This window comes from Melozone crissalis, unplaced genomic scaffold, assembly GCF_028551555.1.
Source record: "Melozone crissalis strain CALT ecotype California unplaced genomic scaffold, PUWL_Pcris_2 ptg000057l_1, whole genome shotgun sequence".
Taxonomy (NCBI): domain Eukaryota; kingdom Metazoa; phylum Chordata; class Aves; order Passeriformes; family Passerellidae; genus Melozone; species Melozone crissalis.
In genome coordinates this window covers 5,260,047-5,286,094 of record NW_026535835.1, presented here as the reverse complement: position 1 = coordinate 5,286,094, position 26,048 = coordinate 5,260,047, and the positions used below count along the sequence as shown (strand labels likewise).

General features: G+C 44.1%; 2 protein-coding genes across 3 annotated transcripts in view; one reads left to right on the top strand and one right to left on the bottom strand.

Moving 5' to 3' along the window:
- The window catches only part of COL26A1 (collagen type XXVI alpha 1 chain), a 167,194-nt gene extending 160,667 nt beyond the window's left edge, over positions 1-6,527 (bottom strand). For both annotated transcript variants that reach the window (XM_054287291.1, XM_054287292.1), the window contains exon 1: positions 6,376-6,527. In XM_054287291.1, the coding sequence (XP_054143266.1) occupies positions 6,376-6,527 (152 nt within the window). The remainder of the gene's footprint in view (positions 1-6,375) is intronic.
- Positions 6,528-22,408: 15,881 nt separating this feature from the next.
- Positions 22,409-25,703, top strand: IFT22 (intraflagellar transport 22). Its single transcript, XM_054287269.1, has 5 exons — positions 22,409-22,489; positions 22,712-22,791; positions 22,902-22,991; positions 23,602-23,804; positions 24,711-25,703. The coding sequence occupies exons 1-5, from the start codon at positions 22,451-22,453 to the stop codon at positions 24,857-24,859; spliced, it is 561 nt and encodes a 186-aa protein (XP_054143244.1). The 5' UTR covers positions 22,409-22,450; the 3' UTR covers positions 24,860-25,703.
- The last annotated feature ends 345 nt before the right edge of the window (positions 25,704-26,048 follow it).

Here is a 26,048-nt window from a genome sequence, read left to right as displayed (position 1 = left end):
AGCACAAATGCTGCAGAGAATATCACTTCCACCCAGTTCCTAGGGGCAGAAAAAGTGGAATTTATTAAAAAGACATCTGACTACATAACCTGATGTCAATATTGGACATGAATTGGTCCCTTCTATGCAGTGGTACCTCACTTTAGCTTTAATGTTTTGACAGATGGTTTGTTTGCTCAGCACAAAGGCAGGTGGCTGGATAAGAACAGCCTTACTCAGCTCTGGGAGGATGGACAGGAGACACAAAGCAAACCACAGAGGCACAGGGAAGAGTCCTGAATAAGAGAATCTCACAGATTGCATCTCTTCTCAGTTTCCAAATCAGCTACTATGATTTTGAGTAGCAGATTCTCTTTCCCAGATAAACTACATCAATATGGAAGAGGAGATTGACCTGTTCCAAACATGAAACATTGTGAAACTGCCTTCAGCTTTTGTCTCAGAGGCATCCACTGTGTGAGCCTCTGTGTGAAAGCCATTTCTAGACAGATAGAAGAGGCTTCTTTCTTTGCCAGAAATATGATTGCCCAGTTGCCCAGCTTTAGAAGTGGAAAAGGAGTCTGAAATCTGAAATAGTTTCCTATTTGTTGGTCCTCCCCAAAAGATTCAGCTATTTTCAAACAGCAAGGCCTAAACATTACAGTCAACACTTCCACCCAAGCATACTCCTCACTTACATATCTGTTCAGTTCCAAGGGGAGGAAAACATTACTTGTCAAAAGCAGCCAAAGAACCTAAACCATGTAATAAACTACACATCAACAAACAACATTTCTCCAAACAAAAGGAGGCAAGGAACAAAACCAACAAGGAGCAATAAGACAGCTCCTACTCTTGCTGGTTTTTGCAGTATTAAGGACTCTAATTCAGATAAGTGCTACACTGTGCATGTTTACACTAAGCAAGAGATTTAGTATTATTCAGCTATATAAAAATATGAAAAATGTAGGACAGCAACCAAATTAGTAGTATTTGCCTCTTTTCTAATTTGCAGCTTCTACCCTCAACAGAATCCTTGTGATATCGAAGTTGGCACAGGCTGGCTGTATGCTCAAAGATTCTAAATAAACATTATGCCTCAGTGGAAGTATATTAAGCACTGTCTAGATCTGCCTAATTAAAAGTGAGTCGAGAGCTTTGTGTATATTTCAGAAATGCAGTTGGATGAATTTTTGTATAATCCTACAGGAAAGGCATCTATGCTTTACAGATCAGTGAAATTTCCAGACATGCTGGAGGTCTGATGCAGGAAAGGGTCCATGAGTCTGACTGAGAAGACCTAAAGCAGTCTTTGCTTTCAGTTCTTAATCGTTATCTCAAAGCCATTCTTCATTTTCCCCCTTTTATCAAGACACAGCCCAACAAAACTAAGATGTAAGTAAATATTCTGTGATCCCAGTGTCACAGAACCACTCCCCAAGCAAAGCTGTGACATTTCTAACCTATTTCCACCAGCACTTCAGCACCCTAACAAGCTCAACTTTGAGAAAACTAAAAAATAAGGATTATTGAAAGAAACATTTGTTAATTTATCCAAAGGGAGCACAAGTTCACTGGCACCCATTGTTTTGCCTTTCTGCTCTCTTTGTTTTTTCCCCTTGAGCTGGTAAATGAAACCTACCTAAGGGGAAATTCTTCACACAAGCAGCTGGAAAGGCAGGACAGTAGATTTCCTACAGGAACACAATTTACTGCAGTAGCTACAATCACATCTGGTATTTCAAAGCCATTCCAGTGTCACCAGACCCTCAGCCTACCATTGGCTCCACTGCTAATTGCATTGCAAAGTCACAGCCCTGAACCCCACGAGGCAGATGAAGATCATATGGCTGCAGAGCCCAGGGAACAAACACCAGAGAGTTCCAGGGGCTGGTGATGAGCTCAAGACCTTCTGACCTCTTGGTTACCTGGGTCAGGCACTTCAAAGCAGAATTAGAGCAGAGGACTCAGCGTGACACAAATCCCAGTTTGTTTGCTTGACATCCTCACAGTCCAGAGCAAAGCAGGGACCTCAGGCAATGAGCAGACAATTAGGTGATGGAGAGAATGACTCAGAGAGCAAGATCCTGTCACTAAAAGGAGAGAGAATCACATTTGGCGAATATGGATAGTTTTATATTCCACACCCACTTAAGAGTCATGAGAGGTTCAGAATTTGAGGCTGAAATAAGGTTCAAGTCATCTGTCTCTAGTGAAGAGAGAATTAATAAAAATCCATCAGGAAAACTCTAGATTCTGAAACCATTCTTACAGACTACATAAATAGGGATACTTATTCATAGATGACCTTTTAATATTAAGAACAGGCTTCTATCACATAAAGACATTCACAGTTACTTAAAAGAACTAAAATCTCACCTGAGAGGCTGGAGGTTGCTACATTTCAGTGCAGTTGTGCTGAGGAAGATCATTTCCAGCCCAGCACAGATGGAGATGTAGGGCCAGGCACAACACAGGCAGTTATTCTGGACAGAACACATCTACCTACAGGAGGTCCACACAGACATCTTGATCTTGAGAGACAGACATCCAAGTGACCTGCTAGGAAACTGGGAGCCTCAAGGAATAACTGACAACATATTTCAAGCACCAACACTTTGGGTTTCTCAGGGAAGCAAGACAAGCTGCAGTACTGGAAAGCTGATGTCTGTTTAAATATCATTCCCACATCAAAGCAGCTCACAGAGTCTGTTTAACTATTCCATGGAATCCATGGCAAAGGGATTTGCCCCCTGATATGGAGTAAACCATTGGCAGAGGAGCAACTGGGACCCAGGTCTCACTCTCCTGGGCTGTGCTCTGAGTCACAACATGAAATGACCAAAGGCCACCTGGCCTTCCATGTCAAAGCCTCTGTCAAGCAAATATTGCAGTTATTACTTTCCTCTCCATATCCATCCTCAAGAAACGTCATTGCTGTAGGAATCACTGGGAATTACTGTGACCAAATATGCAATTACCAGTAGAATGTGGATAAGAATACCTATTTGTACAGCCCTGTTAGTTGTAACATCATGGTTCTAATGTTCATTAACAGGAAGAAGTTTTTAGGCTGAAGAGTGTTTTAAAGACCTAACTGCTACAGCTGGAATTGCATCCACCCCAGAGGGATTTTGTGAGGGTACTGTAATGATCCCAGTGAAAAAATTATCATCCTACGTTGCTTTTGGGTTCATGTTTTGGGATTTTCTATCAGCCACCTCCAAGTCTCATCCAAAGAGGTTTCCAGTCTAAGCCCTGCATGTATTCTCAGAAGTTTCAGACTCCCGCAATTAAGTTCACAAGGACTCAATGTGTGACTAATTAGAAAGTACAGGAAAATAGAATGAAGAGTTGGGAGAGCACCAACCCCAAAGACAACTAACACAGAGGCAGTGTTCCTTGACAACTGAGCTACTTCCAGCATGGGAACAAGCTTCCCTTAACTCAGTTAGCAAAGCTTCTCAGAGCTTGGAGGAAGATTTCTCCTTGGCAGGCAGCCCCTCCATTCTTATGCTTCCAGTAAGGCCCACTTCCCATTCATTGCCTTAACAGCAGCAAGTTCAAAATGCATGCACTGAATGGGAATTTCAAGCTAAATTGAGAAGCTGTTGCAGTCCATACAATGCCAGCAGACACTGCTGCCTGGATTTCAGGCAGCACATCAGAAGTTCAATTCAAGCACATGCAAAGATAGACTGCAAGTTTCTTTGGTCTAATAACCAAGACCTGTCAACTGAAGCCAACCAGAAACTAGAATATTCATTAAAAATAGGGAAACAAAGAACACATCATTACTCTAGAACAAGTATTCCATGGCTTCACTTTGAAAAATGTGAATAACAATAATTTTTCCTCCAAATTTCCCTTCACCACCACCACCCTAAGGTTTTTACAGTGCTCAGGGCCTTATTTCTTTGGCAGGAAACCTGGTCAGCAGTCCTCAGAGCCTCAGGAGCCCATCTCTGAGCCAGCCTGCAACCAAGGGCTGTATCAGCACAAAGAAACTTCTCCCCTTGGAGAAATACAACTCTTATGACAAGTTAACTGTTAGAAAATTGATAGCAGATTCACAAATGGCTCTATCATTTGTTGATCAAAAGACAACTGCAGAAAGATGGTGTGTCCTGTATCAAGGAAACCTGTCCACTGTACAGCATCCCATCAGTGTGTGCTGCAATGTACCAACACCTGGAGCTGCAGCAGGAACTTTCAAGGCTCTGTCTCTGATTATTTTTGGCTCAGAAAAGTGCCAGAAGTCACTGGACAAAGCACACACGCTGGGAAGGTTGAAGAAGAGAAAGTGGGAATGGCAATATAGTGCCATTAATACCACTATATGGCCACTGTATAAAGCAATCACCTTCCCACCATCTTGTCTCCTCCACAGCCTCTCCAAAGCAGAGGCCAGAAAGTTTCATTGTGATGGAGCTGCTGTTGCTTCACATAATTCAGGTGCTACCAAGATCCCATTTCAATGGCAAAAGGGACACTGAACAACATAAAAACCCATCTATACCAGTCTGATTCAGTCCTTGAAAAAAGGCTTTGCACCCCTATAGATCAATGTCAAACTCAGAGCAAAAAGCCTCACTCCTATCATGGACCATATTAAACCCAGAAAAGTCCAGTTATCCCAACCTGAAGCTGCGCCCAACAGGAGACTTCCCTCAAAAGTCCAACACTGTGGCTGGGGAAAGTTTTCCCACACTGATTTTCCCATCAGAAAGTGAAGCTGTTAGACATTTGCCAACAACAAAACTTCACCACTCAAGGGGAAATTAAAACATACAAAGATTGCTTCAACGTGTGATATTTAAACTGAGCACTTGAATTTTTCTTTCACAACATCCACTGGTGATTTTTTCCTCCCTTCAGTTTTTTACTTCCCCCTCTGTATTAAACTAGAATGGGAGAGTCTCCCAGGGCAAAGCTGGGACATAAAAAATAAATCTAAAAAACTTACCAGTTTTCCCCAGCATCATTGTTTAGATCAGGTTTATGTGGTTTTACACAACACTTTATAGACTTGGAGAGAGACACATTCCCCTGACAAAGCATCAGCTATCCAAACCATTGAGGCATGGGAAAGCTGTGCAAGAGTGGGAGCTGGGGAAGGTCTTTGGTGAACAGAGTCCACACTCATGTAAGTGTGGTAGCTCTGAACAAAGATCTGCAGGCTAATAGATATGTAAGACAAATGACATGTGGTTCTCATTGCAGCTCATGCTTTGGGAAGGGGGTACCTTGGAAGAGATCCAGCTGGGATAGGTTTATCTCATTACTCTCCTATAATTTTCTGCCGTTTCAAACCCTTTGACAGTTGCTGTAGTTTAACATCACACCCCCTGCAGCCCCAGGGCTGTCTGACAGCGTAGCGGACAAAGCCACCTCCCCCCGGGGGGAAATCCGCTCCATATGCGAGCCCCGTGCAAGGCGCAGGGCTGGTGCCGCCCCTGCACCTCCGATCCGCCACGGAAATCCACGGAGTCCGAGCATTTTCCCAAACCCCAGCCCAAGTAAGCCGCGCTAACAGAAGCCCTCCTCCACAGCAGCACAACTCACGCAGACTAGGTATTAGCAAGGGAGGAGAAAAAGAGGTAGAGACAGGATGGACGAGCCTTGAATATTAAATCTCAAGTCCCCACTTAAGGGAATGACAGGGGGGGGAAAAAAAGAAAAAAGTGAAATTCAAGAACAACGGGAATCAGGTTAAGCCACTCTCTTGCTTTATACAGTGCAGCTCATTCATCTGAACAGCTGTTTCACCTCTAGAGAAATACCCAGAGAAAACAGAGGGGAGGGGGAGAAGCCTAAATTGTTTGCTCTACTGAAGCAGTAAAATATAGTAAATCAAACCTGATTTATATTAAGTTTATAAGAAATTGGGTTGGGGTCGGGGGAGAGGAGAAGAGTGGGAGGTTTAGTTTTAAACAGCCACTTGGAAGTTGCAGCTCTTGAAGAAAGATCTGTAATTAAGGGCTTTCCTTTGTTGAGCTGAACAAGTTTCTCCTCGCAGCCGAGGGCTATAACAGTTCCCTCTGCCGGCATCCCCCGTGCCCCGGCTCGGGAGGTTTTCCTGCTCCGGCCGCGCATTGCGCAGGGACGCTCAGCCCAGCAAAGCCCCTTCCCCTCCCCGCGGGGCTGGGGACACTCTGCGGGTGTCATTTACCCAGGCTCAGCTCCTCGATCCCCCAGGAGGCGGACACTGCTGCGGGCAGGTAGGGAGCGTCCCGCACGCCCCCGAGGATGCGGGCAGCCCAGCCCAGCCCGGCTGGCCGAGGGGCAGCAGCCCAGCATCCCCTGCACCCTCCGAGGCACCGCTGCCCCGTTTGTCCCCGGGGCCACCGGCGGGGCGCAGCCTCCTCGCCCGGAGGCGGACCCGCTCTTACTCACCGGCGACTGGCGAAGCCGCTGCCCGGCGAGCCGGAGCTCTGCTCTGGGTAGTTGTGCTGCAGGGTTGATGCTGGGAATTGATAGAGGAAGCCAGTGCCCAGCGCGCATCCGTGCAGGCAGCAGCACCAGGACAAGAAAAGAGCGAGCTGCATTTTTGCAAGAACGGGGTTTTCCTACCGCCTCCCCCTTCCCTCTCACACTGCACGGCAGGCGCAGGGCCACACCGCGCTCCCCCGGCCGGGGTCACGGCGGGATCCCGCGGCACGGAGGAGCCCCGGGAGCGGGGAGCAGGGGCAGGGGTGCCGGGCACAGGGGATGGCGGCTCCGGCTGCCAAAGGGAAGCCCCGACCCTCGGCAAGCCGAGCCCCGGCGGCTGCGGCTGCTGCCCGCGCAGGGGGTCCGGGGCCAGCGCGGCTCGATGCTCCCAGGGCGCACACTCAGCCCCGGATGCCTTTTCAAATTTGGCGAGGTTGGCCCGACTCCGTCAAAGGGGGCGTGGGGCTTCGACGTTAACCCTTGCCAGGCCTCGCTGCAGACCCCGCTGCCGAGGGGTTCCAGACGAGCTGCGCTCCCGCGGGACACGGAACCCGCGGGGCTGCGCCTTAACCCGGACACAGCCCCGAGGGCAGGGAGAGCCCGGGGAGCCCCAGTCCCCACCCAAACCCATCACCGACACAGCAGAATCCATGTGTCTCCTCAGTCAACCGAGGGCCAGGCCGAAGGGAACTCACTGCCAAAATACCCCAAAGCTGGTGCCTGCTGCCACTTTCACAGATAACTTCTGCTGCAGAAGTTACACAGATAAAATAGGAAATAAATAATTTAAAGACATTTCATTCACACGATAAGCAGTGAGAAACTGATCCTTGCTTTCACCATCCTGCTCATTCTAGCATCACTCAGATGGAGACATGGATTAGTGGTGAACATGACAGTGTGAGGTTGACTGTTGGACTCAATGATCTTAGAGACCATTTCCAACCTTCATGAGCCTATGATTCACACACAAGCACTCCCTTTGCACCACTTCCCACAGACCCCCTTGGTTTATCAGGATGGACCTGAACTTGAAGAGGCAGGAGGAACATTTTTGCAGTTGTAGAAGAACATTTTGCAGTTGTTTGTGGGTGTTTTGCAACAGTAACACCCCAAGAAGGAAGGCAGCAGCAAGGCTCCCCCTCAGTACAGCAGCTGAATCTCTGTTTAAAACCCTTGTACATCCCCCATTTAGCAACAGTGTCAGGACCCTTTTTGCTGGCTCAGTGTCCCCTTCCCAGGTCCAGAGGAACCTGGGCTGTTGCAGCTCACTGATTAGGCAAGCAACTTCTCTGCACCAAACCCCTCAAGAAGGGATTTAATTTTTAAGATGACATAACTGTCTTTCTAAATTTTTTAGAAAGACTGCAAGCTCTCAACACCCCCTCTGCACCTTCACTGTTTGTGCAGTGAGCCAAAGACAGCCCTGATGTACCACTGAAATCAAGTCTCTTGCTGGGGTATTCTAAGGGCCCAGGGCCTCCCCATGGGGCTCTGCAAAGGCAGGGACCCTCTTCCCTCGAGGGCAATACAAACCCTGCAAGATGCTGCAGCTGAAAAAATGTTCCCTACATGACCCTGGGAAAATCCAGTATCCTGTATCTGCCATTTGCCCCCAGCCACAGGTGAGCAGCTACCCCTGCCCCCACGGTGCCCACCTCCAGAGCCTGCACACAGAGATAAATAGCCCCTGGCTGGAGCCTGGAACCAGACAAGTTTAGACTGCAAATGAGGCACCAGGTTTTTAAACAGCCGCTGCCATTAATCACTGCAGCAAATCACACGAGGAGGCAGAGATGCAGTTTGCACTGCAGCTCAGCACAGCCTCCCCAGGCTGCCCCAGAGCCAGAGCTGGGGCAGGCAGTGCACCAGCACTCTGAGCCTAAAAGGACCTAAAAGTTCTGTTCCAGCAACACTGGATGCAAAGCCCACTCAGAAACAGACACTATATATTTACAAAAAGCCCTCAGTGCCTGAAGGATGGACATAACAGGGCCCTCTATCCCCAGGCCTGCAGCCTGAGCACTCTTCCCTTTATATTCCCCTCACCTCCAGCAAGGGAATGTTTTCCCTTCCCTTCTCTCACCCCTAAAAAGCACACAGCTCCCAGAAAGTCACTGTGGGATGTTCAGCCTTTCAGACACACTGCTCAGAGTCAGTCCTCAGGAAACCTCTGCTCAGCCTGGCAGGGCAATAAAAGAAGAGACTGCTCTTCCCTCTAAGCTGGACTACAGACCACTACAAATTCAGCCTTCACCTAGGAAAGGAGAGGAACAGCAAAACACTGAGCAGTTCTGTAAGACCCCCCTTCCCCTCAACCTAGGTGCTCATCCTCAACTCTCTGTGCACAAAGATCCTTGCAGCACCAGACTGAGAGTTGAGGGCAGGGTTCAGGGTTTTGTCCCAATCACACTTCTTTCTCCTGACAGGCTCAGATAGCTCATTTATCAATATTTAGCAACACCAAACAGCAGCAGTGGCTTTCTAACCTGGCCTGGGTTAGATCCTTCAGAATCTCTTTGTAGTCTTCAACTCTTAACTTTCCAAAAGCATTTTGTTTTCAGCTGCATGGAAAATTTTCTGCTTCAGCCTTCACTGATTTTGCAAGACCCTAGGAGATATTAAACACAGGTGATTAGACAAGACATGATTCTGGGAAATTATTAGAGACATCTGTAGGAAGCAAATGGTCTTCCTATTTCATGAACTGAGAGAGTGGAGACCAGAGGTCAAATGACTTTGCTCAAGACTGCAAAGAGCTAAAGGCAGAGCCAGAAACAGAGCTCACATCTCCAGCCTCCCATTATTTCTGCTGTGTCCCTAACGCACACTTGCTTCTATTCTGTATGGCTGATTTAAAATGAAAATGAAGAATTGACTTCCAAGCTGTTTCTGGAAAGAGAGAAGAAAGGGTGATATTGTCTACTGTAAGGGGAGAATTAAAGATGACATTTCATTTTAGTCCTTTGGATATGTGTAATATAATCAAACACAATAGCAGTAATAAATGAATATTTTTTCTCCCCACGGTGCTTATGAGTGCAACATATTCTAACAATTTCTCAAAACTATGTTGATAAATTGGAAACACAGTGATGGAGGTAACAAAGACAGCCAACAAAAACATAATCCCTTCAATTTATCAGAGGGACTGGCTTTGAGAAGAAAACCCTTGAAATCTGAACAGTCCTGTTCTTATAAATGAAATGTAATATATTTAAAATAGAAAGCTACACTTTTTATGCCTGGTAATTAAAGATTTGCCCAGGCAAGCAGGGCTAAATAAATTATTTGGATGCATTTCACCAATTCTGTTCAAGATAAAAGGGGCAGATGCACACTGGAAAGCCACAAGGCAGAGCAGCACTGGGGGAAATAAGTAAAGAGTAAGGGGCAGGTTTTTATTTACCAACCCTGTGAACTCTCTGTAATAAAGAAGAAATCCTTGGAGGACTGTCCTCCTGCACTCTGCTCACCTGCTATGCAAATGCCAGCCTTACACTGTCATGTCAGAAGGATAATCCATTGGACAAAATTCATGTGGGCACATGGACTGTGTTTCAACTTCCCAGTCCACTGGGCAAACCTGACTTAAAACATCAGAAACTGTACTGAGAAAATATCTATAATTTATTTAACTATACACACCCTGCATGCAAGCCAATCAATAAATTAAGTGGTGAAAAATAGAGAGAATAAAATGAATAATCAAAGTTTAGTCTGAATTTAGTACAGTTGAAAGGGAAAAACTGGAATGATGCAGCAAAAGAGGGATCTGTGGCACAAAAAGGTAGAAAAGCACTGTTGTATCTGTAAGCAGACTGCAGCTCCACAACAGAAATGCCATCTCAACTCTTCAGCACCACTTTTATTCCAAAAGTCAGTAATTAGCTGAAAAAGAAAAGTCACAATGTTGTTAGAATCATACCAAACAAATTTTGAAAGGGCAATCTCCAGGATTTTTCAAGTGCACTTTTCATGTGGATACTAAGAAGAGACCAAAGGAAAAGCAGCTTTGTTCTGGTTGATAAAACCTTGAGGAGCTTTAGAATTATGAAGTGTCCTTTTGAAGCTAGAATGAAGTCATTGATAAGATCATCTAAACCTAAAAATAATTTAGATAAACTCCTTCTAGCTTCCCAAAATGCCTAGATCATTGTGATATACAAAACATTTAAGAAACATTGGAAAATTGAAAGAGATGGATAAGAGGTTAGCAACAGTAAGAGTTCAAGACCTCTATTATAAATTAAATTATAAGATCACTAAGGTTATTGTAACATGCCTGTTACTGGAGAGTCAAAGCAAACCTGAGCCAGACTGAAAGTTTTATGGGACTATGGAAGTTTTTATTCTAAGCCATTGTGTGGACATTTCTTACATTTGACCAGGAATAAATTAATCACAACTCAGAATGGAATAGAATTGAAAAAGGGCTCACTTACACAAGCAGTTTAACATACAGCAAACATGATGGACAGTGTTATTGTGTGAAGCATGAGAAATGAGTCAGAGAGCATGAATGGCAAAATTCATTGACCATAGATGAGACCTTTGCCTGAGTGAAGCACTTGTGTGGGTATTATAAAGTAATACAAGGGATAAAATAACTCAGATTGAAGCATAATTCAGCAGATGGAAAATGTGATGACTCAACTGATCAGCAAGACAATGCCTGTGTCCGGTGGAATTATACATACTCTGAGCATGATTGTGTCCTGGCAAAAAAGATTGATGTCACCTTTGATGTCAGGCACTGATCTGCACAGGCCAGGGAGTTTGTGGACACTCCCTTGATCCATCAGAATCATCAAGAATGCAGCAGGGGTGCACACAGGTGTGACAAAGACAAGGCAGAAATAGCACCAAGGCTATTGCACTCAGACCTGCCAGAGTAGGAACACATCCAGAAGTGGCCAGGAAGGACTGTGAGAGTTACCTAATCCTTCCTCCTCCCAGTAAGGAAAGATCTGTTATACACAGATTATTGTTGGCCCAAATTTTTCTGCCTTGTTCTGAAAGACCTCAAGATAGAAAGTCTCCACCGTCATCTGAAAACAAATTTGAATATTTGTGCTCTGTTCTGGTAGTTTTTCTTAGTATCCAACCTCATTCTGCTTTACTGTAATTTAAACTCTTAATGGCTTACTTTTTTCATTATGGATGTAGAAAACTATTTCTTCTCTCATTGCAGAGTCTTTTAATTCCTCAACATAGCTTTAATAACATTCTTTGCCTTCTGGGAACAAAACAACAGCAGTTTCTACAGGCCATGTTAGATAGTTTTGCTTCTTTTTGGTATTCTCCTCTGGATTTTCCAACAGGTCTACATCTATTTTATGGTATCCATGACTTATATTTCTGTGGAATACCACTGCCCTGCTGAGGATTTGCCTTTTTGACATCTGTACATCATTGTTAATCCCTGTTCAGTTTGGGGTTCTCTACCTTTTCCACAGGACTGCTAGCCTGACATTCCCTCATCCTGTACCTGCTAGTTAAAATTATTCCTGCCAAAGCAAAGTGCCCTGCAGTTGTCCTTAATTAGTTTAATGTAATTTTATTCAGATTATATCACCAATTTGTCAAGATCACTTGAAATTTTAATCCTGCCTTCCAGAACTCTTGCATTCAGTTCCAGCTTTGCCTCATGTACAGATTTAATAAGTATGCTCTCTCTTCCATCTCTGAGGTCACTAAAGAAAACATTGGGAGGTCTGTCTCCCTGTCTGTATCCCCAACCATGATCTTGTTCATTAACTGCTCATTAAACATCATCCAGTCACTGGGGGCTGCCTGCCTGCTTGAAGCTGTGCAGGACATAAACACTGATATTATAAATTCTCCAGATCACAGAGAATCTTGAACTTCTACAGCAAAACAAAGTACTTTGTAACATGCAGTGGGAGCAGCTACCAGAGAGAAGGCTGCAATTTTTATTGGAGTCACTGATTATATGATATCCAGATTCAGTGGGTTTAGTAATTTGAAAACCTGTCCTGAGTCATGGACTCTCTGAATCTCAGAGAAGGAAGGACTTCCATGAGCAAAGACTGTCTCAGTTTTGTACTCTGGCTCTTAAATCCTTCTACTTCTCCCAGTTTCCCCATGGACAAAGGTTTCTCGACTTGAGGAGCCCAGTATGAGTGAGAGTCTGAGTTCCCCTTCTGTATTGTGCAAGTCACAGAAGAGAGAAGGGCTCACTCCCTTCCTCACAAAATACACAAGTAAATGTCCACAAAACCTAAGGGGTTATGGAAATAAGCACCCTCATCCCAGATCCTGCACACCCTCACTGTTACCTGCCCTGTGGAACCAACCAGTGTGGATGCAACTGGGGAGACTGGTGTTCCACCCAGCAAATCTGAATGTTTTAGCTATATTTTTACAGCTTCTATTGATTTTTTTTTAAATCTCCTAGGAACTTTCTCTGTGGGCCATTACAACAAGGACTAACCACAATAGTCTGCTTTTCTTAGCTGGCTTTCACAGGGCCCCTAGAAGTTGGCTTTGGTCCTTCAAAAATTTGTGGGCTGCAAGCTGAAACTTGTTGCACTTGGTCCCATTGTATATGGACCACCACATCCACAGCAAGATCCTGCCCAGCTAAGAGCAGAAATTGCCTCCAGTATTTTCACCCTGGGTGTCTGCAGCTCAGGTGGATTAACAGCAGCCATGTGCTTTCTCAATCTTCTCTCTCCTCTTACCTGCTTACCTCTGTCTTCACTCTGCAAACTCTGTCAGTCAGTGCCTCCCTGCAGCACCCTTGCCCATGTTGGACCCACCATCCAGGCTGCAGGATCTTCCTTTTGCTCCTTGCTGCAGGTGTTTCCCAGAGCCTGCTCCAGGGTGGCTCCCACTGCCTGTGTGTTACTGGCCAGCAGTGACAATGCCACTGTCACTCTCCTGTTTTCCTTACAGTTCCAGCTTCACCTTACCCTGCACATCCAGATTCACAGGACCTCTGTGATAGCTGACATCACATATTTATTGGAGCATTCACATGAACCTCTCTCTTCTCTGTCTTCATTCTTTTCCCAAGATCCTATTTTCCAAAGTAACTCTTCTTGTTTTCATAGACTTTGTGTCTGTTTCAATGTGATTAATCTCCTTCATTATTTTAAAATCATTTAAAATCACTGCAAGATCTCTTTTAAAACAAGATAATACCAAAGCTCTTCAGTCTTGCTTTATAACTCAAAGCTGAAAGGCACAGTATTACTGTCATTTTCCTTGCTTTATCCCTTAATCATATCCTCCTTAGGTAGAATGAGCAGTACTGAAAAGAGCACTCTCAACAAGAACTCACCAGTGGTTTAGGTAATAACAATAACACCTTTTTGATATATATTCTGTTCTTACTGTAATGCAGCCCAACATCCTGTTCAGTTGTTGGGGTACTTTTTTTTCCCCTACAGCTGTGTGTTAGGCTGGGAGCTCGGGGGATTATTCAAAGAGAATATTTTCCAGATTTATCAATTTACCTTTATGACATTTGGGTCTCCTCATTCCAAAGGGAGCAATCATCCAAGCAAACACTAGCACTGTTCAGTGGCACTGCCTTGCTCTTAGCTGGCTCTCTACCCAATCTCCTCTCCTGAACCTGACAGATTCCTCCATGGAAGCAATAAAAAGGCAGCTAAGGTGCTAAATGCGAAAGATTGCAGGCATTAAAGGATAAAGTCACTGCAAAGCAGCAGGTTCCAAGTATTTCTTGGCTAAGCACATGTACACTAATGCTAGCTTAGGTGTTCACATTGTCAACAATGGATTCCACACCTAATGGGCTTGGTTTCCAAAATCCATCCCTTTTCCAGGGCCTCGCTTCCATTTTTAAATGACCCAAGCTGGAGCTACTAAATTGTACTTTACTTCTATCCAGCTCCACACACAGAACACAAATCTCTTTTACCACAAGAAATGCTCTTCATCTCTCTGTTTTCTCTTCTGCCTAAGGGAGATCAATCTCTCTACAAATGCAAAACCAATCCCCAAATAATCCTCTGGGATTACACTGGCTCACAGCCCCTCATGCCACAGGGTCTCAGGCAGGAAGGATACATGGGCTGTCAGTCTACACCCAGAAAGAATCTGGTTGAACTCCCTGACCTACCAGAGCCATCAGGAAATCTCTCAGTGCCTCCCTTTGTAGCACAGGGTTCAGTGCTCTGTTATGTATCATGGCTATTGTAAGGATAATAGGAATGGAATAAAAATGACATGGTATAAATAGTAACAACAATGAAAGAAGAGAAATAAAAATAAAAGAAGCAAGATGAGATGTAATCTAAAGAGAGATATAAATTGTTTTTTGGCAGAAAGGAAATTATAAAGTCTGCAAGATACTATGAAATGTTTAAACTGATTGTTGCCCAAAAGAAGAAATAAAAGCTTTTGACCAGACTAAGGAGATTTTTGGTATGTGATGGAATGGTAGGACAAGACTATCAGCCTTGCTGTGTGCCTGGAAAGAAGTGTCTCCCAGCATTTTTTGGCTCAATTCAGAGTATTTAACTCTCAGATTGTTGTGAGAAGCCCAGTGCAGTGCCCCAGTGTAGGGTGATGCCCTGTTCTGCATTGAAAACAGGTGTCCAGCTGGCTGCATTCTACTGGAGCATGAGAGATTTGTCCCAGATTTTCTGGACATGATCTCTAGGTAAGACTTGCCCTTGTTTTCAGATGTTTCAGTAAAATCAGATCATAATTGTTCATGTACTGAGCCTTTCCTGCATGGACTGACAATAGATGTACAGAGCTGTAGGAGGGCAGAAGGGGATCCTGGCCAGTGTACCTGGGAGGTGAGTGGATTTGGAGCTGCAGCTCTGGAACATTTCTGGTTTGTTGGGACTGGGACATTCCAGCTGCGGCTGTGACCCACAGAGGTGCAGTTCCTGGCTGGGGATCAGGAGAACAACAGCCCTGATAACCCAACCACTCATTTCCTTAGTTTTGAAGCTGTGTTAGGTGAAGAACTACATTAAGAAAAACTCTCCACTGTGTTTATTCATTTTAAATGGCTTTGAGATAGAATTTCTTCAAAAGGTCCTACACAATCAATCTCCATTGTTCTGTATATATTTGCAGAAGATAACAGCTTCATTAAAATATGGTGTGCTATTAACTGCAGTAAATATATAGCCTTAAACCTTAAAATGTAATGTAATTAAATAAGAAATATGAACCTAAGGAGGTTAAGTGCAATCAACCACTGACATACACATTTGATTTGAATTAAAAAACACACACAGAGGGAAATAAAGGGCCTCCGTACATACTTGGATAACAGGAAATCCCCTGGACATAAAAATAGTGAATTTAAGAATGGAGAATATAAAGGTCTAGTTCAAATTCAAGATTTTATGACTGAGGACTCCATTAAATCTTTGAACACTTACAGTAAAGAGTTTGGAATGCTTCCAGTCCAATTCTTTATGTTCTCACAAGTGACAGATTATACTTCTGAACTTCTACGGCAAAAGAAAGAAAGAGTGATTGTATTAATCCATCTAAATCTGCAGCTTGCTAATTAAGATGAAAACTATAACAATCTGTGCTTAGGTGAAGCACAGTATTTTTATAACCCAGATCAAGACAGCATCACTAGCCAAGCCAAAAGCAGAAGATTTAAGCTCTCAAATTATTGAAGAACAATAAAATAATGAACCACTTAATACTAAATGATCAGCAATCTGTATTAAATATTAACTCCTTCATAGTGCCCACTCTACTTTGCTTTTTATATTCCCAAGACATTCCTCATGGTGTTTAAAATATAGAGAAGAGCACAGTGCTTCAAGCCCCGCCTGCAGCAGTGGGAGGAGGTTCAGTCCCAGCAGGTCTGCAGTGGCAGCTCCCATTCAGAGGGCCAGGCTCACACACGGGTTTTTGTGGCCCACAGATATTGAGGAGGGAATTTCAAATGAGGAGTTTGCAAGTGAGCCAAGCATTGGAAACTAATGCACTACTTTTACAAGGTTTTAAAGGGAATTGAGGCAAAATTATTAAGAATAAATCTTTTAAAGTTTAGGGTGTAGAGTTAAAAATTCATCACTGCATCCAGGTACCTAAGCTAAGGAGCAAGGATTTTATTCCAGACTTCTCAAAACATACTAATTACTGGTATCAATTTGTTGTCACTAGTGGCATATTGCCAAGAGGTAATTGAGCCTGAAATGAAAATGAATGTGAGACATGTGAAAAGACAGCTGATTTGACCCAGGATGTTAGCAGAAACATAATGCCTGGAAGGATCGTGGGGTTAAGGAACTCCCGTGATCGGCCATAAACTGCAAAGTAACACATAAGTCAAACCAGAGAATGAAATTGAGAGAAAACAAAATCTTCCTGTCAGTAGGCTCTCCCTCCTACAGGGTACATGGCAGTCCCTCTAAAGTCACTACACACTGCTTTGCTTTCTTTCTATGAAGTCATTGGGGGTCTGGCTTGAGTGAATAAGCAGAACAGACAAGGTTAATAAATGCTGTCTCTTCCCAGACCAACACCACAGCAAACACCACAGCTGCCACTGAGAAACAAAGCTGACTTTGAATTCTGTGCTCAAAACAAAAAGCATAAGGGTCTAATAGAAAAGGATCCAAAAGTCCTTGTGAATCACAAATAACAATTAGCCTGTGATTGTCTTCTTTCAGTACGTTCAAGTCTGCCACCTCTGACAGCATTTTTACCAAACATTAAGGAAGATTTTTTGCTTAGCCCAACAAGGCTGCTACATCCCTTTTTTTAAGAGTAAAGGTTGCTCGACACATTCCAGCACAATATTCCTCATTTTTCACCATCAGGGTGTGTTTCACTTTTCCTTCCCTCACAAACAGGTATTGGGAACACCAGATTTAGGAGGTCTGACTAATGGTATGTATACATGCATGTTTTAATTCCATGTACATCTCCACAGCAGCCAAAAGGTCCCATCCTTGTCTCACTTGGCCATGTCCCCACTGGTCCCCATTACCTCCCTTCTGTTGCACCAGGCTTTTGTGCAGTTTTGCAGTAAATGGTTTCATGGAGCTGATTATTTTATTTTTTTATCCCAGAGGCATTAGGATAGTTTTAAATTTAATCTGTTCAGGTAGCTGGGAGGAAGCTGGATGAAGAACTGGGGATGTGAAGGGAGGCAAATACTATTCTTTGAGTGATGATAAAAGTTAAGGTCATGTGTAAAAGAGCATATACCCACAGTGTAGATTAGAGTTCAGGCTCTGGCAGCAGGCAGTGAAGACTCTCCTGAACAGATGCTTCCAATGGTAATTCAAAATACCTAAACCAGAAACCTAAAATTAAACAGCATGAATATGACAAACCCAGAGGATCTCAGTACTGTAACTCCCACAAAGAGTTGAGGTTCTGTTTACAAATGCAAATGATCTGGGCTTAAGCAGAAATACTTTTGCTTAATGTTTTTTTTCCATGGAAAAATTGAAACCTTCCCCTGTGAGGAGCATGAAGACCCTCTGAAGGGCTCTCCTGCTAACACAATAAACATCTGTGGGTTCTTTCCTCCCTAATGCTGTTTTTCTAGGGGTCCCTCTCTAATGAATTAGCAGTCCCAGTAGATTGTGGCAAACAATCCCACACACCACATTTTAGGAAATGGTACTTCATGGAACTGATTGGTTTGGTCTGCCTTAATGCAGGCAAGTTAACACCACATTATCAAATGGACTGAGGTCACCAACCTCCACCAGATGATCTGCTTGATCCTTTTCAGACCCAAAAAAAAAAAAAAAAAGAAAAAAGAAAAAGAAAATGAAAAAGCTTGGATTCCTTACAGAAATCTGAGTGCTCCAAGCTGGAAGCAGTAGGTTTGGTCACTCACAGCCCACCCACCTACAGATCAAGATGGACTGGAACAACCTCCTCCATAAGGCAGAAAAGTGAAGGGGGTTGGGAGGTGGGAGGAAGAGTTTCATATTTCATCTACCACTTTTAATAGAAAACAGAATGTGGTGGGAGCTTGAAAGGAAAATAGCAAATCCCTGGAGATCCTAAGTGTTGGCCTTGCAAGTCAAAGCTGTCAATCACACCGTGTGCCCTCCAACTCTACTTCTAGAAAGGAAGAAAAGGAAGCAGGAACAGACTGGCACATTCAGCCACTAGGTGTTACTGTTGCTCCACGGACTTTAGAATAAGGAAAACATCTATCAGAGGCATCATCTGCAGCTGCACCTGAAGATTTAAACCACAGAAAAGAATTCCTACTTCTGGATTCACATAATGCAACTCAAAAATCAGAACCCTTTGGTGTCTTTTCTTGGGGTAGCTATAGAGGCAGACATATTCCATGGGTCTGTTTTTACATCTCTGCTTTATTTCTCTATCTATAAAATGGAAATAAAGACCCTCATCTCCCCTGGGAAGGACTTTGAGGCCACAGATCAATAAGAGTTGAAATCCTTGACAATCTGTTGGCATGAACAAAGCAATAAGGTTTTGCATGAGCTGTTCCTGTTGATTCCAGAATAGGTTTCCTGAGAGAGACTGAACTGAGTGTTACCCCGCAGACTCATGACAAAGAGCAGGGCTGCACTGCACCCCTGTCAATGCACCTTAATGTCCTGTTTCCCTTTGCTCTCTTGCCATTGCTCCACCCAAAGATTTTTCCAGAAACAGCCACACTTCATCCAAACCATCATTTACTTAATCAGCTGTGCTTTGAGCCCCAGAGACACATCCCTGCCCCGAGCTTCTTAACCAACAAGCTTTGAGATTACAATATTGATTTTCTCCCTAATTTTTAATAACAGACTACAATGCTCAAAAATAGGTGTTCCTTCCCCTCAATTCCTGTATTCCATGCCTTGCCTCCAGGTGAACCAGTATAAATAAATGGCTGATGTAATGCAGGTCCCTGTCTGCACCCACTGAAGAGCTGTTTCTGCACACACACACAATAAATGTCATGCAACACACAGCAGCCAGGCAGAGCCTGCCCTTCATGGTGAGCTGTGCCATGTGGTTGTACTTCTAACCCAGGCAGCATTTTCACACACAACTGGAGTGCCCCAGGGTGTGTTTCCCAAAGTTTGGAAACATTGCTAAAGTACATTAAACAAAGCACCAATACTGAGCCACAAAAGCTTATGAAAAAAAAAAAATTTTGAGTTGTTTTCATAGGAAAATTTTTATGTGCCACATTAAACGAAATACAATGCAAACTTAAAATACTGAAAGGCTGAATGGTTTGCAAGTGCTCAAGTATTATCTGAAAGCTGACTGGCATTACATTTTACTGCTGCTTCCAGTAAAACCAGTGGGTCTCTGCCTTGGAGGCAAATATCCTCTGATCTGCAATTCAGGCAAAAAGCATCACTTGCCCTCATACAGCAATCACTGCATCTCTCACTCAGGTTCTCACTGGCATTTCTAGAGCTTTATTAAAATATTATTGATACCTTGCAGTGGCTTTTGAGGGAAGAAGGAGGATTTTTTCAAGGAAAAACACCTGAAGATGATAATTTTTGCTTGCTACCAAAACACCATGGTAGAAAACCTGCCATCTAATAAATGCAAGACATTACCAGCATTGTCTGGAAGTAGTTCCCTTACTGCTGGGGTTTCCTCTCTGCTGCAGTCTGACAAAGAGTTTAAATCAGTGAAGGAAAATGATTCACACACATGTGCTCTCAGCAAACAATACACCAGGCACTAACATAGCTTTATCCATGTGCCTAAGGCAGATGCTGATAACATCAAATGTACTTGACTTAGATGCCTTTGAAAAGTCACCCTAAGTGGCTTGAAAGCTTAATTGCCACTTTCTAAAGTGACTTCAAACTCTAAATCACACTAAATCACCATAAATCCAAAAATTGCACCCTTAGTCAGCTATGCTCTCCTTACTCTTTAATGGCTATGCTCTCCTTACTCTTTAATGGCTAATATAAACACACAAAGACCCTATCTGACACTCCATCTAAAAATTAATCCTAATTGCTTTCTGGGCAGCTGCACAAACAGCCAGTTTTACCCAGTTTCAGTTACCTCTTATGCTTTATTTCCCCTTCTTCTGTGCCGGTGTCCACAATAGGACCCTTTATAACATATTTTTCTTCATGTGCTAGTGTCAGCTAATACCATATGCCAGCTGAGACTGTCCTGGTTCTTCTCTCTGGGCCACCCTTTCTGTCTTTCCTTTGGAAGTCGTGGGTCTGAAATGTGGAAAACACAAATCTGTGGAAAGCATTAACTATGAGTTGTCCCAGCTCATTGTGAATTTGGTCCTGAATGACACAGAACACAAACAGAAAGCACACATCCATTCTGCTACAGCAGAATCAAATTAATGGGTAGTTGCAGCTACTGCTTTTTCACTGTCTTAGTCCCATGAACCTGAAAAGAAAGGGTTTTAAAATACTGTGTGAACATGGGGATGCCACTGCCACACTGAACCACTGTAAACCATCCCTACACAAGGAGTGAAACAACAAATGAGTCTCCACTGTGATAGAGAAGACTGTACCCCCTCAGTGAGAGCAGAGCATTTCTGGTTCACATTTATTAGCAGTGCTGGTAATAAACATTTACATTGTGGTAGCGCCTAGAGGCCCTGTTTGAAATCTTGTCTAGAAGTGCTATTGTACCTGGGCACTAAACAACTCTGAAGCAGCACATCTGTCTGCCAGATGTTTTATTTTCTTAGAAGCTGCCATTTCAAAAAGCCTCTTGCCTCCCCTAACAAGCTTTAATAAGAATCTTCAAGAGCTTGGCTTTGTCATCCTTCCAAGGAGAATCTGCAGTTAAAAGTGCAAAGAAACAAGGAAGGAGAGCACTGCTGGAGCTAGTGAGGGACACCAGAGCAGTGCAGAATGCTCTGAAGACCACATTGGCAGAGGGCTCTGGAAGAGGGCACTGACCTCTGCCTGTTTCATCCCTCCAGAGCTGCCTGCCAGGGCACTGGGGCCAGTGCAGGAGCAGCATTGCATGGATGTGGCCAGCAATGGGGTGCAGCAGTGGGCTTGGTGATCTCTGTTCCATCTTTCATTGAATTTTAGACCCTGAAAGGTTGCACAAGAGTCATGGGCTTTATCTTTTCACAGTTCAAAGATTGGTATCTATGGGCCAAAAAACAGTCTGAGAGGGACTTTCCACTTTCTCCCACTTCTGCCCTCAAAAGTCACCAGCTGTTCCTCCTCTGCTCAGTGCTGAGGGGTCACACAGTTCAGTGGCTGGAAATCCTGTCCCCTGCTGAAAGCAGCAGCTGGGAAGTGCCAGGAGGATTTCCCCCTTACCAAAGCTGCCTGGGCCACAGGAGCATGGGCATTGTGAAGGATCCCTTCACTCTTTTGCTCCTTTGCTATGACACCACATTTGTTCCAGCAGACTAGTGAGCAGGCCGGGCAGAGCAGGGATGGAGCAGGGAATAGCGAGAGGACAGCAGGGACAAAGCACACAGAATTCACAGGATCACTGGGTTGGAAGATACCTTCAAGATCATCGAGTCCAACCCAGCCCAAACACCTCAACTGAACCCTGGCACCCAGTGCCACATCCAGGCTTTGTTAAACACACCCAGGGATGGTGACGCCACCACCTCCCCAGGCAGACCATTCTTGTTCTTTTATCACTCTTTCTGTGAAAAACTTTTTCCCAACATCCAACCTGAAGTTCATTTGGTGCAGCTTAAGACTGACTGTGTCATCTCGTTCTGTCAAGCAAGGACACTGCGGGGACAGAGCAGGGACTCTGTGGGCACGAAGGGGACTCAGCAAGGAGGCGGTGGGGACGGAGCGAGGACACATCGGACGGACAGGAGGACGGAGCGGGGACACTGAGAGGACGGGGAGGCGACATGAAGGGCACAGAGCAGTAAAGAGAGCGTGGAAAGGGCGGTATCAGAGCGGGGACTCAATGGGGACACAGCAGGGACACGGACAGAGCGCGAAGAGCCCTCAGCACCTCACACCCCCTCACGCCGCGCCCCGCCCCTCCCGTCACGTGACGGCGGCACAGCCAATGGCCGCGCGCTCCCTTGGCCCCGCGCGTTGCTGGGCAGCGGCCGCGGGGGGCGGCGTGCCCGCCTGCCATGCTGAGGGCCAAGGTGCTGCTGGTGGGGCCCCGTGAGGTGAGCGCGGGCCGGGAGCCCCGGGGGCACCGCCGAGCCCCGCGGGGTCACTGCGGCGGAGGGAGGGAGGGAAGGAAGGCAGGAGGAAGCGGGCCAGGCCTGCACTTACCCGGTCTGAGCGGGAGGGATGGCGCGGGGGGTTTGGGTGAGCGCCGACGGTGTGGCTTTGGCACATTAAATTCCTCTCTGTGTGTCCTGTCTTTCACCCCCGCGTTGTGCCAGTCTGGCAAGTCTGTGCTGGCAAACTTCGTGTCCGAGAGCACGGAAGGGATCTGCAGCTACAGCCCCACGCAGGGGGTCAGGTGAGCGAGAGCCCAGAGCCCCGCACTCTGCTGTGGGTGCCGTGGGTGCTGTGGGTGCCGTGGGTGCCATCGGTGCCATCGCATCCCACCGTGCATCCATCACCCCGCAGGATCCTGGAGTATGAGAAACCCAACCTCAACGGCAACAGCAAGGGAGCTGCGTGTCGGTTCGAGCTGTGGGATTGCAGTGGTGATCAGAAGTAAGCCCGCGTTGTTACTTCCTCCAGGTTACTGAACTCCTGATAGTTCTGTTTACAAGATTGTCATACTTAAGCTCAAGCCAATGATCTGTTTGACATGAGGAGTATTCCTGACTCTTCACCCCAAAATATTTTTATAGTTTCTGCTGTAAAGCATCCAACACTGGGTACTTACTCTCTGCCACGATCACAGCTGAACTCTGTTTTGGATAAGGACTGACTAAAACAGTAAAGTCCACAAGTCCTGGAATGAAGTTACAGATACAGGAGACAGAGGCCTATTCTGTAATTGCCCTTATCTCCATTAAATTATGTGAGTGGACTTCAAACAATGTATGCATATGATTGAGGCCTTAATTTCTAAAAGATGGAATTGAGAATGATCCATTCTTAGGGCAATGTTTAAGTTTAAATGAGCATTTGACCAAATTCTGCATTGTCAAAAAATCATCAAATTAGAAAATCATGGGATAACTATCACAACAGATAAGTCAAAACACTTAGAATATGTTATGTAACTGGCAAGGTTACTGATGTTATAGTAAAAAAGTACTTAATGTGTTCTTGAGCACTTAATGTGTCAGTCTTTCAATTTTCTGTGTCTTTCAAGGTTTGAAACATGCTGGCCGGCTCTGATGAAGGACTCTCATGGCGTAATAATAATCTTCAACCCTGAGCTGCCCAGCCACCTGAAAGAAATCGAGATGTGGTACTCATGCTTCGTGCAGCAGCAGCCTCTGCTTGACAGTCAGTGTCTCCTGGTGGCACATCACAAGCCTGGCAGTGCAGGGGACACAGAAAACCTGTCCTTGGGTAAGAAGATGGAAAACTCCATTTGTAGCTCAGAGTTGTTCATTAATCTTTGTGTCTTTAAAGTTGTTAATACCTTATGGACTGCATTTTTCATCTAAATCTGTTGATTAAAAAACACTAAAGTGCTTTGAAAAAACAGAAATAATGGATTTCAAAGGTGAGCAGTATTCCTGTTTCAGGGAATGGGAAAGGAAAGTGGAAAGGGAAGGGCTTCAGTGGCTTCTCCAAGTGTGTATGCAGCTGAGCCAGAAATTAGAACTCCTGCCATATTTCCTCATCAGTAGCAGTTTGGTTCTTATATTGGATTTTTTTTTTTTTTTGTAACAGACACTTTTAATGGCATTTAAGTCTGTATTTTGCCAGCCAAAATAACAGGAGCCCTTTGAAATAAAAGGCTAATGAGCTGCATCTTAAAATTAGCAATAGGTACCTTAGAAACTGCAAAATTATTTGTGGCTGTTTATGGCTGTGAAAACACACACTCCCTTCTGGGCAGCCTGTTTGAGTGTTTAAACAAGCACATGTTTGTTATAGGCATTAATATATTAATACATATTAAACACAAAAATATAATTCCATAATTTTGAAGTAATCAAAGAGTATCATATCACTTCAATAATAAAATTGCCATTCAGTGCTCAATTTGTTTAATTCTGTTTAACTGAATGGGAGACCAGAACCAGACTTTATGCTTCAATAATAATAAACTTTGAAGAATTTAATCTGACAATAAGCTGTATTTGTTTGCAACACTGACAAACTCTGCTGCATTTCTCCTTGCCCTGCTCTTTGTTATCTGGGGTGTCAAACCTTGTGTACCACTGAATTCCAGCTGAGCTGTCTCATGATTGGGACTATTTCTTTTATAAGAGGAATATACCTAATTATTCTTATTTCTTTTCAAAGCTTATCCACTGAACAAGCTAAAATTGATACATTCCAACCTAGAGGAAGATCCTGAAGATGTTCGGATGGAGTTTATCAAGTACTTCAGAAGCATTATCACCATAATAAACGAGAGCAGAGAGAGGGAAGAAATGTCAATTATCTCATAATGTTAAAAAAGATACTGAACAAGGAAGAAAAATATTATTTTCCTTTGCAAGCTATACTGTCCCAAGGAGAATTTGCCAGGGTACAAATATTTCAGCCTGTGAACAAGGGGTGACATCCAGTGAACTGTGGTGTAGGAGGTGGCTGCACATGGAGGAATTTGAGTAACTTTGTAGCTGCACTTGGCATCAGAGGCACAGGAAGGTGTTGCTATGTTAGCGTGGCCCAAAATACAAAGGTGTTGGTCATGTGTTCAGAATTCCTCTGTGCAGGGCTGCTGGGAGAAGAAATTCTGACAGAACATGAGACACTGGAGTTCTGCTGAAGCATCTGGGCAAAGTGCTCATGTCAGCTGGTGAAGTTTGTCTTTGGAAGTACAAACTTGGAATAGAGATCTGAGAAGTCATGGTGTAGAATCCACATTTTTGTATTCCAAGTTGTCCTTGTCTTTCTCTTGAGGAGAGCACAGTGCACAGCCATTGCCTTGGCAGGACAGAGCAGGTTGCAGTCTTTCTCAAGACTAAGTTTTTCTTCTGTTCCAACAAAATGAACAAAATGTTGTGAGGACAATGTTTAGGTCTCTCTGGGAGGAAGGAATTGAAATCTTGGTTTACTGCAATATTCTGACTTATGTCAGGAGCTCCAATAAGTTCTGCATTCTCCAGAGGAGGAAAAGCTTTCAAAACTTTACTGTTCCCTGATGCATTGAAATAAGTGGTTTCATAGATAATTTACTTTCTGATTTGTTTGGTTTGCACTCATTCCTGTTCTTTGTGTGTTTTGCTGCAGAAGACTTTTTTTTTGTAACATGTATTACAAAGGCAATAAAAACATTTTTTAAATGCATCCTCTTTGTTCTCAAAGGAGAAGTTAATTATGGGTTTGTGGAACTCTTAGCAACTTGTTTTATTTTTAGTAAGGAAAATAGTGATAAAGTTGTAATATATTTCAGCCTACAACAAGACACATTTAAAAAAACTTGGACTCAAGTAGCCAAGGGAATGACACCACATTGACACTGTCTTTTAGTAAACATCCTTTAGAGAAATTATGTTATAAACCAGGAAGTACTTCATGTATTTTAATGCAAGGCAACAGAAGTAGGAGATTCTTGGGTTTCTTGGTGATCCATTATTAATTAATTAATTAATCTACCATTTTTGCTATTTTCCTAGTTCATCTCTGAGCAGT